The sequence below is a fragment of the Cervus canadensis genome, chromosome 14, assembly GCF_019320065.1.
Source record: "Cervus canadensis isolate Bull #8, Minnesota chromosome 14, ASM1932006v1, whole genome shotgun sequence".
Taxonomy (NCBI): domain Eukaryota; kingdom Metazoa; phylum Chordata; class Mammalia; order Artiodactyla; family Cervidae; genus Cervus; species Cervus canadensis.
The window spans coordinates 32,235,800-32,250,233 of NC_057399.1; the positions used below are offsets into that span (position 1 = coordinate 32,235,800).

Here is a 14,434-nt window from a genome sequence, read left to right on the forward strand (position 1 = left end):
CTTCACCCAGATTAGCTGTGACCTTGAATTCTCTAAGCTTCTGTTTTCTCATCTGTAAATGAGGATAATAATAGTACCTACATTTTATGCAAATAGTGATTATTAAGTCAGATGATGCATATAAAGTACTTAGAATGGTACCTACACACTGAGTGCTCAGCAATTGTTGGGAATGGGAGAGTTTGTTGAGAAGAGACAGAAACTAATGCGTGAGCCCTAGAAAATCCTAGTATTAGAGGCAGGCAGAAAGGGGGGAACCCAAGAGGAGAATGAGAATAGAAAGGTGGTTAAGAGTCGTGAAACCATGGTGTCATAGAAACCCAGAGAAGAGAGATTTTCAAGGATGAAATGGTCAACAGAGTCAAATCTTGCAGAGAATTCTAGTCAAGTGAAGCCTGAAATTGCCTGCTCAAGTAGATGGTGAAAATGTCATTAGTGAATTTTGCCAGAGGCATTTCTCTGGAACAGCACTGTTCAATTTGGTAGCCATTAGCCACATGCACAAATTGGACAGAGTAGACATGATTCTATCGCTGTAGAAATAGATGCCATCATAGTGGAAAATTCTACTGGACAGTGCTGCTTTGAAGTGATGAATTGGGATTAGAGATAATCCTAAGACTTTAGTTGAGTTTGAAAGTCATGTCCAAGTCTTTGCAACCGTTGGACTATATAGCCCACCAGACTCCTCTGTCCAGGGAATTCTTCAGACAAGAATACTGGAGTGGGTTGCCATTCCCTTCTCCAAGGGATCTTCCTGACCCAGGGATTGGACCTGGTCTCCTGCATTGCAGGCAGATTCTTTACCATCTGAGCCACCAGGGAAGCCCTTAGTTTAGAGTGGAAGTTTAAGGCTAACCTGGGTCCCTAGGCCTAAACACTGCTGAATCTGAACCTTTCAGGGTTAATTCACTCTTACATCCTCAGCATCTGACATAGGCATAAATCCTAGGCATAAAGTAAGTTCTTACAGTGTTCTAGTGCAGTAAATTTTTAGATCTTCCCAACCCTAAATCATATTTATTGCAGTTTGCTTGAAATTAACTGAAGACAAGTCCAAACTAGACCATTTGGAACATAAGCTGGGAAACTACACCAGTGCCTCATGATCTGTAAAGAGTATTAGTGGCTAAGGAGGCTGGAGCCCAGGAGCATGAGTGAAGTTCTCTAGTTTGGATAGTGGAGAGTATGTTAAACGTAAAACCCTGAATCATGCCTGAGAAAGTTCCACAACCACTGTAATTCTAGCAGTTGTTCTTACACTTCTCCAAGTGCCTTTTCCCACCTCCCTCACCTCAGCCTGTGGCACCAACTCTGTACTGAACTCATTTCCAGGGAGCAATTGTATGAGGTGCCAGTTCTTTGCGGTTATTTGCCATTTGGGGGATGAATTCCCTCCCTTTGCTTCACTTGTAAGTTTCCTAGATCTTTCTAACTCCTTCCTTTTTTTTTAACCTCACTGCTAGAGGAATAAACTTTGGGCCTAGAGACTAAATAATCACATGAAAACCCTCTCTCTCTGCTCTATTGTATTTTTAAATCAAACTTGCTGATAACTACTGACCCAGAGCAAATAACAACTGTGAGGCCCAGAGTAATTACTGACTTTAAAAATCCTCTCTGGCTCTAGAGAGAATGAAATAAGAAGTCATTTTGTTTTTGTTTGTAAATATTTATTTTTGGCTCCCTCGGGTCGTGGTTGCAGCTGGCAGGATCTTTCCACATGGCCTGAGGGCTCTAGAACTTGGGCTCAGTAATTGTGGCACAGGCTTAGTTGCCCCGCAGCAGGTGGGATCTTGGTTACCCGACCAGGGATGGAACCCACGTCCCCTGCAGTGGCAGGCGGATTCATAGCCACTGGACCACCAGGGAAGTCTCCAGTGCAATTTTTTTTCTTTTCATTTTACAAGTCACGGTTGTGGCTTATGTGGTTTATGGCTATAAGATTTTTGGACCCATAGTTTCTCTCTTTCTATGGTTCTTTTGGACTAGACATCAAAGAAACACAGGCACCATCCACCCAAAACATGGCGTTTTATGGTTTGTCATAATACTCACTTACCAAAGGTTACAACTGGTTGGAAATGAGATAAATTTTCTTACAACACAAGATAATTAGGGGATTTGGGACCTAGAAAGAGCTTAGAGGAAAAAAGTAGCAGTAGTAGTAACAGTAGTTATTTTTGTAATAGTAGTAATACTAGCAGAAGTAGTTGTAACAGCTGCTGAAGGAGCAAAATGGCCTCAGTTTTAAGCACCTACTATATCCAGGTGCTGTACTTGATATCTTACCTGTTTTATCTCATCTAATCTTACCGGCAGCCCTGCAAAGTAGACATATTCTCCCCATCTCACAGGCAAGAAACTGAGATTCAGAGAACTAACCTGTCTAAGGACATGCTGTTAGTAAAGAGCAGAGCTGGGTCTGTCTGCCTCTAAAACCTGTGCTCACTCTAGTTCACTACCTAGTCCCTGTCCTGTGTGGAAAGCTGAGTTAGATGGCCTGACATAAATCTAGATCTCAGTGCTTAGGAAAGAACTTTCTACCAATGATTATTGTGTCTTCTTCTTTGAAAACCCTTGAAAGTCAAAATAGTATATATTCAAGCAGAACAAGTAGGTTTTTATATTTTTACCCCCATCTGAAGATTTACAGTTCCAGGTTTCAGACTTAAGCCAGGCAAATGGCTGAAGTTTAATCAGCAAGGTCAAGGCTAATGGGCAGAGTTTTCTTTGACTAAACGGATTTTGAGTTTCAAGCCCAGCCTCAAGCCATAGGGATATGGTTAACCATTATGTGTTGAGGCTTCCAATAAGGATCAACGGGTAGGGGCACAAATCACTTCTGACAAAGAAAACCCACCGATGCATTCAGTTTAAATGTTTTCAACCAGCACTGACATGAACTTAGCTTTTCCAAAGACTATTTAAGTCAGAACAGATCTAAAGGATTATGCAAAAGCCCAAAACTTTTAGAGGGATTTGGACAGCCCCAGAAATCTCTAATTGCAAACTGGTGGTCACAGCCACTGAAGGAAACCACACTTAAAGAACTCCGGTCTGTGTTTGACCAGGCCCTCAGATACCATCTGTGACACAGTACCAGGCAGATAAATGAGCAGTAAATCAGGTTGGTGAGAATTCTGAGGCTTTTCGAGCCCACAGAATATGGATTTGTGGATAGAATCAGGGATTCTTCTAGTTTAAATTGACAGTGTCTCCATCTTCAGCTTTCAACCCAGTGGCATCCTTGGCCCAAGGATGAGAACGTGTGTCTAGAAAATACAATAGGTCCCCTCAAAGCTCATTCAAATCCAGGGACTTTTCAGGGCAGGGCAAACCCTGGTTTTCTTCAAAATGACCAGATTTAAATCTGGAAGATGTTGCTAATGAAAAACTGCTTATTCCAAAGAGAAATATCCCTAGTGCCACATTTTATCCACCTGAGAGGGACCTTTTTAAAATCCTCTTCTGGATTCCAGATCTCTCCTCCTTTTGCACAAAGGGCACCCACTGACAGAAAGGAGTGGTCAGGAATAAGCACTTGTACCTTGGACAGGAGTCATAGCTATTTCTCAACTCAGTGCTCTAAAGGGCAGTTCCCAGAGAGGTCAAGAGTCTTGTGATGTAAAGGAAGTACATGAAACCTGCTTGGCTAGTGCCTCATTCCTTTGCCTTCGCCCGGAATATCCTTGCCCACGCACCCCTAACCCAGTCCCTCTACCATCCTTCAAAGCAGTACAAATTCCTGCCACATATTAGATCCTCAATAAATGATTGCTTGGCTGAGTAGATGGATGAAGGGGGGAAGCAAACAGGTGGAGATGTACCTGGCCTTTGTTTAGGATGGAAGGATGCATAGATGGGTGGATAAAGCCCTCCATTAACACCTTCGGTTGGTAAACTCTTGCCTTCCTCTCTAGCTCATTCATTGTGTGCTGCCCATGCAGTTCCTCTCCACTTCCTCGTATTAGAATGATGAGCCATACCTCCCCCTGGAAAAAGCTCACACTCCCCTCTGTCTCCCACAACTCCCTAATGAGGCAGAGCTGGTGCTCAGCAGGGAACAGATTCTGACCGCCCAGTTTGGGACACAGCAGTAACAGACCACGGGACTAGCCACTGTGGACCAGGGGCCTGGAGGGGAGAAATGGGTGTCTAACTCCTTTTGTGCTGGTGTGTTCTGTCTACAGTGTGACTGCCACTGCCGCCAGCATCGGAGCTGCCGGTGTGCCCCAGGCCGGCCTGGTGACCATGGTGATTGTGCTGAGTGCTGTGGGCCTGCCCGCGGAGGATGTCACCCTCATCATCGCTGTTGACTGGCTCCTGTGAGTTGGAATAAATGTGCGGCCTCTGCCGGATGGGAAGGCATGCTTCCCAGCCCTGCAGACTCTGCAGTCTGTCATCATCCCCTCCTCAGATTGCCTAATGAGCCATCTGTTGCTGCTTTAATGTCCCTCTGACCAGGCCATCTGATAACGTGCTTAAAAATTAACTTCTCGTAACTTCAAGCAGTGATTTTATAAAGGCAGTGATGTTCATTAGTGTATTATGCCTGATAATGCTCAAGGTTAGGATCTTGGTGTAGGATGAGATAAACAACATAAAATAAGGTGAAGACACTGGGCAAGGCCTCAGACATTCCAAATCCCACAGGCCACCCTAGCCTATCCCAGCCCTGGGTTAGCACCATAGGTTCAGAACCACCTAGTTCAGCATCAGCCCACTTTACCAAGATCGTCAGCACCGTCAGGACACAAGTAAGGGCTTCAGGATAAGGTTAATTGGGATTTGAATCCTGGTTCAGTGGCTGTTTGACCTTGAGCAATTCCTTAACCTCTCTGGGGGCCAGCTGCATTATCTGAGAGATGGGGATGATTCTGTCAAGTTCATGGGGTTGGTGTAAGGACTAAGTGAGCTATTGTGAGAAGTGTGTCCAGAACAGTGTCTGGCTGGCAGTATGTGCTCAGTTAACAGCAAGTTTAATTGTTAGGATTAGAATGAGTTGGACCATTCAAACCTAAGCTGAAAGTTCATTCCCTCTCTTTCACACACACATACCTCCCTAAGGAACACAGCAGATCTGGGTAAAAACATGCCTTTTGTGACCCCCAAGGTTAAAGTTAGAATGAGCCTGGTTCCCGGCTTTAACCTTGATACCCACTCTGTACAGTGGTCTTTCAGTATCTGGGTCTGGTTCTGTCCCCTGGCCATCAGGGGGAAAGTCTGCTCCATATTGAGCCTTCACTCAGACCCAGCCGAACTTACTGGGGAGTACAGTGCCATGTAGTTTGCAAGTAGCAGCTAAAAATGGTAGAAAGAGAAGCAGAAACATTCCATGTGGCTTTGAAGGTACAGTCACATCCCCAAAGGAGAGAAGCTTTTGCACTTGGGAGGCTGCTCTGGGGTCCCCTCAACAGCTTGCTGGTTCTTTAAGGCCCAACTTCAGTTACCCTACCCCTTAGATACCCTACTATTGTCAAGATACCCTACTATTGAGACAATTGCCTTTTGTCTAGTGGTGATGGTCGATTTGCACTCTCTCCTCTCCCTGGTTCTTCCTGGAATACTGGTGACCTTCACTTCCAAGACACCCAGAGAAGTCAAAGATGCAACTTGATCCATGGAACAAAAAGACACTAGGCTGGTCTACAGAAGGGTCTAGTTCAGTCCATGTTCTATATAGCAGGAGGGCACCCAGAATGGACATGTGGGAGCACTGTTGGCCTTTTCTGTCCTGCCGGTGTAGCTTTCACAGGAACATTCATATAGACAGTTCCTAGCAACCGTGCTCCAGCATCCAAGATCCCTTCTCCACCTCCTCGTCCTCCTGCTGCTGGCCTCTCCTCCAGGCCTTCTGGGAGTTAACACTAGCTGAGGTGCCACAAGGGGCAAGCTGTTCCCAGGCTGGCCTGGGTTTTCTGACCCTGTGCTCAGCGGCATCCTTGCTGGCTTGCTCGTGGAGTGACCTTGTGTGGGAAAGAAAGCAGCACACTGGGGACACACACATACCCACTCCTGCTTGGCACACACACACCACCCCACAAAACATCCAGGTTCTCTCACCTTAGCCAAGAGAAAGCTCAGAAATGCACACAAGACAGAGGCTAGGGTGAAAGACTAATGAATCCTGACCGCCCCCCCCCCCGCCCCCAAATATCTGTGGAGATTGTGTTCACATTTCTTTGGGAGGAGAGGAGGGAATTTAGGAGATTGATGCTGGATTCAGGGGCGTCGTGACTGACGAGGACCCGGGGCCGCTTGTGTGCTCATTCTGTGCCTTTAGAGACAACCCCTGATCCAGGCCTGTGAAGTGGGGGGCCTCTGGTTAGCCAGCCCTGAGAAGAACCCTCTGTGGTTTGCTGAATTTATAACTGAATTCTTCAGGTCCTGTCCTGTCTCCAACTTGAAGGAAAGTGAAACCTGGGCTTCGTGTCTGACTCACCTTCTGTCCTCCCCAGGGACCGGTTCAGGACCATGGTGAACGTCCTTGGAGATGCCTTTGGGACTGGCATCGTGGAGAAGCTCTCCAAGAAGGAGTTGGAGCAGATGGATGTTTCATCAGAGGTCAACATTGTGAACCCTTTCACCTTGGAATCCACAACACTCGACAACGAGGACTCAGACACCAAGAAGTCCTACGTCAACGGAGGCTTTGCTGTCGACAAGTCCGATACCATCTCGTTCACCCAGACCTCACAGTTCTAGGGCCTCTGGCTTCAGAAGACTGGGGGTGGTGAAGGACCTCTCCAGGAGAGTCATCTCTTAGCAAATTCAGACATTAAATAAGGAAAACACTAACAGCCAAATGTACATCTGATTTGATATACAGACCTCCAGATTATTTTCTATATTTGGATTCACAGCTTTTGCTTACCAGGTTCTGGGATTTGGGGGTGGGGTAAGATGAGAGGAAACTGATTAAAAGGAAAGCTGTATTATCTGGAATTTTTAAACTCTATGAGAGACAGAATTGAAAAGTACATAGAATAGATGTAACTGTTTTAATTAGGTAATAGATGTGAAAGAGAAATTGCTTTCTCATGCACAGACCAGTGTTTTGGGTTTTTAAAATATATATATATATATATATATATATATATATATTCTGTCATCGACTATACATTTTTACTCAGGCTTTCTATTGCCATGGATTTCCCTTGACCTCTCACATTTGTATAGACTATAATGAAGCTAAACAACAGCCCCCTCAAAGTTAATGTGCCAAATTGTCCACTTTGAACCCATCTCCAGCCAATTTCAAAGGAACTACTTTGAAAGAAAACAGACCAGCACAGTTCTGCAATAACAGTTTTAAGATGGGTGTGAGATTTGGGGAGAAGAGAGATTTCTTTTTCTCAATGTACTGTATGGGGATGCTGGTAACTACTGACCCAGTGTTCAGTAGAGAGCTAGATATATATATATATATATGTATATATTTATTATTTTCATATAATTTGCCAGATAAAGGTCAGAATTGAACTCTCAATGTGAAATAAAGCGCTCTCCTTGTACTTGAATAATAACTATGATTGCAGTCCAGATCTGCTTTGGGGCTTAATCAGAACTCCTCTCTCATAAGCACTACTAGAATGAGAAATCATGCTAGTTCGTCTCATGTCTGAGTATCAGCCCCAAAGCAGAGACACATTCTGGTAGCACAGCCACTCATTTAGAGCTTCCAGATGCTACTGCTGGGAGGCAATCCGTTATCAGCTCTACATAAGACTATACACAAAGGTGTCACTCATATAAGGCTGGATGGGTTTTTATCCAGCTGAATGTGTTTAATAAGTATTTTATCCAACTATAATTCTCCCAAGGTCAATTATACCCACTTAAAATGACAGTACTTTGCGTTTTTCTACCCATCAGACCCAAATAACAGTGGCAAAGCTACCAGCTAAGTTGTATTTTAATATAGGTTTGATGGATCAAGTAAGCCACACTGGCCAGAAAAGCACTGTCCCTATCCTAGATTCTTGCAAAGTAAATCCCATGACATGAGACATTGGTATCAGTGGTTCAGGGAATTCTTGCATTGAATTAAACTTGTCTCCTCTTCCAGGGAAGATGGTTCTAACTAACTAGTAGTCTAGTAATCTCAGCCCCTGCTCATTAAAATCTGTTGCCTGTCATTCTTCTGCTCATTTGTGAAGACAGTGTATTAAAGTCTGTGCTTGACTCTCATCTTGTAAATAATGCTTAACATAAACTTGTAGTTACACCAAGATCCAAAATAGTCCTGTTTCTGCAGTACTGCATAGCCAAGTTAAGCCTAGCTAAGAAACCAGAAACTGTGCCAAAGATCATGGAATAGTTTAAAAAAGAAAAAAAAGCTCTGTATTGACCACCTGCACCTGAAATATTTAAGAGAATGATACCAAATGATCATGTAAACATAAAATGGACCCGTGATTAAATGTGAATTTTAAGCTGCTAATATTGGTGTTATTTATAGGAAGTAAATATAAATTCAGCTGAATCAGTAACTTATCTTGGGCTGAATGGTTCAACCCCCTTGGCAGGCTGCTCCAACTTGAGGTACTAGAGCTGACAGAGCTCTTCGTGAACTGCAGGTCATCCTTATTTTGGAGTGAGTTTATAACCAGCCTCTTAACACACTGTGCTGTTAACTCATAAAAAAGAACAATGTTCCATTTCTGTCTCAATAAACATTGCCGTCACTCTTTCTTCCCCGCCTTTTTCTTCCTTTATCTGTTTCTTTTCTCTCACTCTGATGAGTGTGGGAAGGGAAAGACCTGGTCAGTTGATTCAGACTGTACCCAGATTATTGTTTTCAAAACTGTGTTTGTACCCAAGAATGAAAAAGCATAACTTGAGGAACAGTAAGCTGATTTTTCATGTTAATCAGTGGGGATTATAAGGCTGACATAACAGTACCGTTAGGAATAGTTTGCCCAAATTTATGACTGAGATGAAAGGGAAGGTAGAATTTGGTTCAAAATTACTATAATGGGAGACAGTCTTATCTCAATATAATAGTTAAAGACCAATCTTGCCCTGTGAAATGTGGCTACAAAGAACAGAACTAGCTCTTTCAAGGTACATCATGGTCCTGCCTAGAGCCTGAGTCATAACAGCTTTCTGCTGCTGGACTCACTGGTCTGTGACAAAACAAAGGAATGGACAGCTCCCTCGGCCCTGCTGAGGGAAAAATATCTCATAAAAGTGCTTAGCACTACCTGGCCAAACCAATTCAGAAGTTTCCTCTTTTGGCAACGTGAGATAAAATACCCAACTATACAACTCCTTAGTGAGACTGTTTGGTATCCAGAGTTCATGCATCTCAGTAGGGCCCCCATTATGATACTGATCTTGCCCAAAGTATACTCTTTTCAGAGAGAGAGTGTTACTAGCTCCAGCAAATGACTTTCTTTTTCAACATATCTCTGTGAGCCCACCGGGTACAAGGCTCTTTATTAAACACACCCCATTCCGAGAAAAGCCTGAGAAAATTCTGTGTGGCTTGTAATCAGAAGTGGGCCAGCAACAGTGCTGGCTTTGCAGGTGTTAAAGAATCTTCCTCTCAGAACAGAAAGAGGAAATGGTCATGCAGAGCCTTGACAGACTGCTAGAAGCTTCTATGCAACTGGATTGGCATTCTATATACTCAAAACTGCCCAGCAAGAGACCACGGAGCCCACTGAGTAGGCAGCTGTGCTTTCTTATATCATCTTTGTGACTCTTGCCAAACCTTCCTCTTCTGTGAAATGGGAATAACAAATCTTGCCTCATGAGATTGTTTTAAGTATGAAATGAGAAAATATATGTGATACATTTAGCAGAGACCCTGTCACATAATACACTTAATAAATGCTAATGCCTCTTCCCCATGTTGTTGTTTAATTGCTAAGTCGTGCCCAACTCTTTGCAACACCATGGAGCCCACCAGGCAGCTCTCGCCATGGGATTTCCCAGGCAAGAATACTGGAGTGGGCTGCCATTTCCTTCTCCAGGGGATCTTCCCGACCCAGGGATTGAACCCAACTCTCCTGCATTGGCAAGTGAATTCTTTACCACTGAGCCACCAGGGAAGTCCATCTTCCCCTTTACACACACACAAAAACCCTATGTCCTCACCTCTCATTTACATGGGTAATCTGTAGAGATGCAACTGCAATTGCTATTCAAGGGTTTTAGGACCCTTATCAGTGACATGACTAACGATTATTATTCTCACCACCTGATGTTAGCTGGATTATTAAAGCAAGCAGAACATCCAACCTAATGAGACTTAGTAAACAACTCCCAAACCCCATTTTGAAAATGCAACATTTTCCTTTAAATAGTATAAGACTTAGAATACCTTCTCCTGTAAAGTATCATATAGGGGCTAAGTAAAAATAAGTGTTCACAATATTTTTTCTATGGCCTGAAACACCGAGGGGTTTGAGATACTCAGGATGTGTGTGTGAGGCAGAAAGGCACATTCATGTAGCACCCCTTCATGTGTCCTGAAACCAGAGTATGACATGAAGTTCCCTTTTGCCATCTCAGCTTGTAAATATGTGACTGTCCCCATCTGCTGGACATTCACTCTGTCCTGCGTCCCACAGGGGGCTTTTTAATACACATATGCTAGTAAAGGGCTTCCCTGGTGGCTCAGCAGTAGAGAATCCGCCTGCCAATGCTGCAGATGCAGGTTCGATCCCTGGGTCAGGAAGATCCCCTGGAGAAGGAAATGGCAACACACTCCAACATTCTTGCCTGGATAATCCCATGGACAGAGGAGCCTGGTGGGATATAGTCCATGGGGTCGCAAAGAGTCGAACACAACTTAGTGACTAAACAATGACAACAATGCTAGTAAATGTGCCTCCCTCACCTGCAATCTTAGATTTTTAAGTGAAAGCCATATAACATAAACAACCAGAAGCAGGTCTTGTAAAATTAGCCTTGGGAACTATGTATTGAATTCAGTGACAGCCTCTAAGTATATGAAATTATTAACCATGGGTGGAGATGACTAGGACATTTCTCAATGGTCTAGGCTAAATAATGCCACCAAGCTCCTAAGCAAGTAATAAGCTCTAAGCACAAAATCAATGTCCCATCTGTTTCTCACTAGGAAAAACCAGTGTTATCTAATTCAGAGGCTCTCTCTCCAGGATTACAGAGATACTTGTGGTTTCATCTACAAATCTCCATTTCATCGGCCAATTTTAAGATACCACAAAGTTCAGAACAGTTATTAGTGAACTTCCACAGCCAAGATGAAATCAATATCACATCTGTTATTCTGGTTGGAGAAAAGGAGAAAGGAGAGCAATGGCCTCCTCTAGAGGAGTTCCACTGATTCCTAGAAGGCCTCACCGGCCTGGAGATAATAAGCTGTGGTCTCAGGAGAACAGAACTAGGATACGACCTGGAGAGGAGCTTGCCCCACAAAAGTACTGTTTATCAACAGATGGGGGCAAAGAAAACCTGAAACTAAAATGTGGATTTAACCAAAGTCCTGAGCATGAGTGTGTGGATCCCAACCCCAACCCCCCTCCACCCACCGCCCCAATTTTCCTGCTGCCATTCCTCCATGACTCATGCCGACAGGAAAGCTATCAGTAGGGATTCAAGGATATCACAGTCTCTTTCCTCACTTTAGGGCATCTGAGGGAATGCAAAGCAGAGCTGCATCATCTGGGTATTTCAGAAACAAAGGTCTGCCTTCCTGGGGAAGCAATGAAAAGCTTGGAGTTCTGGCACCAACCAGGATCTGCTTTATCTTGTCCAGGCCCTCTAGAAAGGTTTGTTTTCCAAGGCAAAGACAAGACTGACTGAAATGAATTGAATGGTCCCGAGAGGGCAGCCCCGGAAGAAAAGGCACAACTCCATCATCACATAGGTTCATTTCATGGACATGTCTTCACAAAATGCTAAAAGCGTTGTAGATTTTAGATATAGGTTTAGACTTAGGTTGTAGAAAGAATACACATCAAGGATGACTTTGACCTTCCTCCAAGAATTCCAATGTAACTTTCATTTAGAGTCCCTGTGTTGTGTTTCCAAGGTCATCACTTTAGCTTGACAAGAATAATCAGAGGCCAGCAGAAAGCTTTGTCTAAGCTGAGATCTTTTGGGGGGGAAAGTGCTACCCCAAGTGAATCCAAAGATAATGAAATGTCTGGGTCTCTAGGAAGCCGGTGGGGTGGGGGGGATGGTCTTGCCAAGTGTCAGAGAAGTGTTAATGGAACTCATCCTTATGACTGAAAGCAATGTTGATTAGCAACAGAGCACACTGACTGATCCTTACCAAAACTTCCTTTTGTGTTCCCAGCAGGCCAAACTGGCTTTACTTCCTCAACTTCCTCATTTTTTCAGAAAGGTTAAGACAGACAAGAATGTATCAACTTCACAATAAGCACACATGAACTGAAGGCTCTTTGTTCAGTCAGGAGAGGCCAGTTAAGTTAGAAAAACGTGCCACTTGCAATGGAAATACAAACAGTAAGACAGACTCAGGCTGACAGGACACTGAGTCTGCATTTCTGGCATCAGGGAAAAGTTTACCCCTGTATCACTCCAGGAAGACATCCACCTACCCTATTCTCAGGTACCATGACCTTTCACAGAGAGGACACTCTAAGGCAAATAAAGGTCCAGTTTCTTTTAAGAGGCTGACCTAATATCTAACTGCTGCAGGCACTGAGTGAGGAGTTTTCTCTGTGCCAGGATGAATGCAGCAAAGGATGGGATTCCATGACACCAGAAACAAAAAAGCCACTCACAACACAGAGGAACCTCATTTTTATTTATCTGACAAATGTTTGCATAACAGTTACTGTGTGGCAAGCACTCCTCTTAGCACTGAACAAATATTAACTCATTTAATTTCAACAGCATCATGAAGTAGGTACTATAATTATCTTCTTTCTACAGATGAGGAAACTGTACAAAAAAGTTTAGTAACTTGCCCAGGATCAAACAACTGTTGGATGGCACAGCAATTTGGCCTCAGTAGTCAACGTTCTTTACCAGGTATTAAAAGTCAAAGGAGGTCAGGAGTGCTAGAATATTAATTCTAACTCAAATCTGGAGTGGCCTAAGATTATTAAGAAAAATAACAACCATTGTTAATATTTATCAAGTGTTAACTACATGTATGGCATGCAGTAAATATTTTTAAAGGTTTCATCTCATTTATTCTTCTCAATACTCCTCTCAGGCAGGAATATTTTTATCCTCCGTTTTCCAAATGAGAAAACTGTGGCTTAGAGAGGTTAAGTAACTTGCCAAGGATCACACAGTTGGGACATGAATCTGCTTCCAAAGACTGTGTAGCTAACCACTGAGAAATGTTGCTTCAAAATGCCTAAAAATTCCATGCGAATGGAAACCAAAAGAAAGCAGGGATAACCAAAACCTCCCAACAGAGAAAAGTCTAAGTCCAAATGGCTTCACTGGTGAATTCCTCAAACCACTGAAAGAAGAATTAACACCAATCCTTCTCAAATTCTCCCAAAATATAGAAGAGGAGGGAAAGACTTTCAGACTCATTTTACAAGGCCAGCATTACCCCGAAACCAAAGCCAGACAAGAACATGAAAAGAAAATTATGGGCAAATATCCCTGATGAAAACAAAGGCAAAAATTGAAAACAGAGGCTATAAAAGATTAGCAAACCAAATTCAAAAGCATATTAGAAGTAACATACACCATAACCAAGAAGAATTTATTCCTAGGATGTGAGGAATGGTTCAACATAGGCAATCAATGTGATACACATTGATTAGCAAAATGAAAGATAAATATCATATAATGATTTTAATACATGCATAAAAGCATTTGATAAAATTCCTTTCATGATAAAAACTCTCAACCAATTGGGATAGAAGGAACATACTTCAACATAATAAAGGCCATATATGACAAGTCTACAACTGATTTACTCAACAATGAAAAGCTAAAACTTTCCCTCTAAGATCAGGAACAAATTATTTCTGTTTACAGATGAAATGATATTATATATAGGAAATTCTGAAAAGTCCATCAAAAAATTGTTAGAACTAACTAACAAATTCAGTAAAGTTGCAGGATACAAAATCAATATACAAAAATCAGTTGTGTATCTATACTCTAACAGCAAACTACTGAAAAAGAAATTAATAAAACAATCCATTTACAACAGTACAAAAAGAACAAAATTCATAGGAATAAATTTAACCAAAGAGGTAAAAGATCTATACAGTGAAAACTATAAACATTGATAAAATTGAAGAAAAGACAAATAAAGGAAAAGATATTCCATGTTCATGAACTAGAATCATTAATACTGTAAAATGTCTTGCAATCCAAAGCTATTCACAGATTCAATGCACTTTCTATCAAAATTCTAATGTTATTTTTCCTAGAAATAAAAATAAGTCTAAAATTTGTATGGAACCAGAAAAGACCTCCAATAGTCAAAGCAACT

General features: G+C 42.5%; 1 protein-coding gene across 1 annotated transcript in view; it reads left to right on the forward strand.

The window, feature by feature from the left end:
- SLC1A1 (solute carrier family 1 member 1) overlaps positions 1 to 8,697 on the forward strand; it is a 73,608-nt gene extending 64,911 nt beyond the window's left edge. The window contains exons 11-12 of the mRNA XM_043487161.1: positions 4,194 to 4,328; positions 6,462 to 8,697. Coding sequence (XP_043343096.1) covers positions 4,194 to 4,328; positions 6,462 to 6,708 — 382 coding nt within the window. The 3' untranslated portion in view covers positions 6,709 to 8,697. The remainder of the gene's footprint in view (positions 1 to 4,193; positions 4,329 to 6,461) is intronic.
- The last annotated feature ends 5,737 nt before the right edge of the window (positions 8,698 to 14,434 follow it).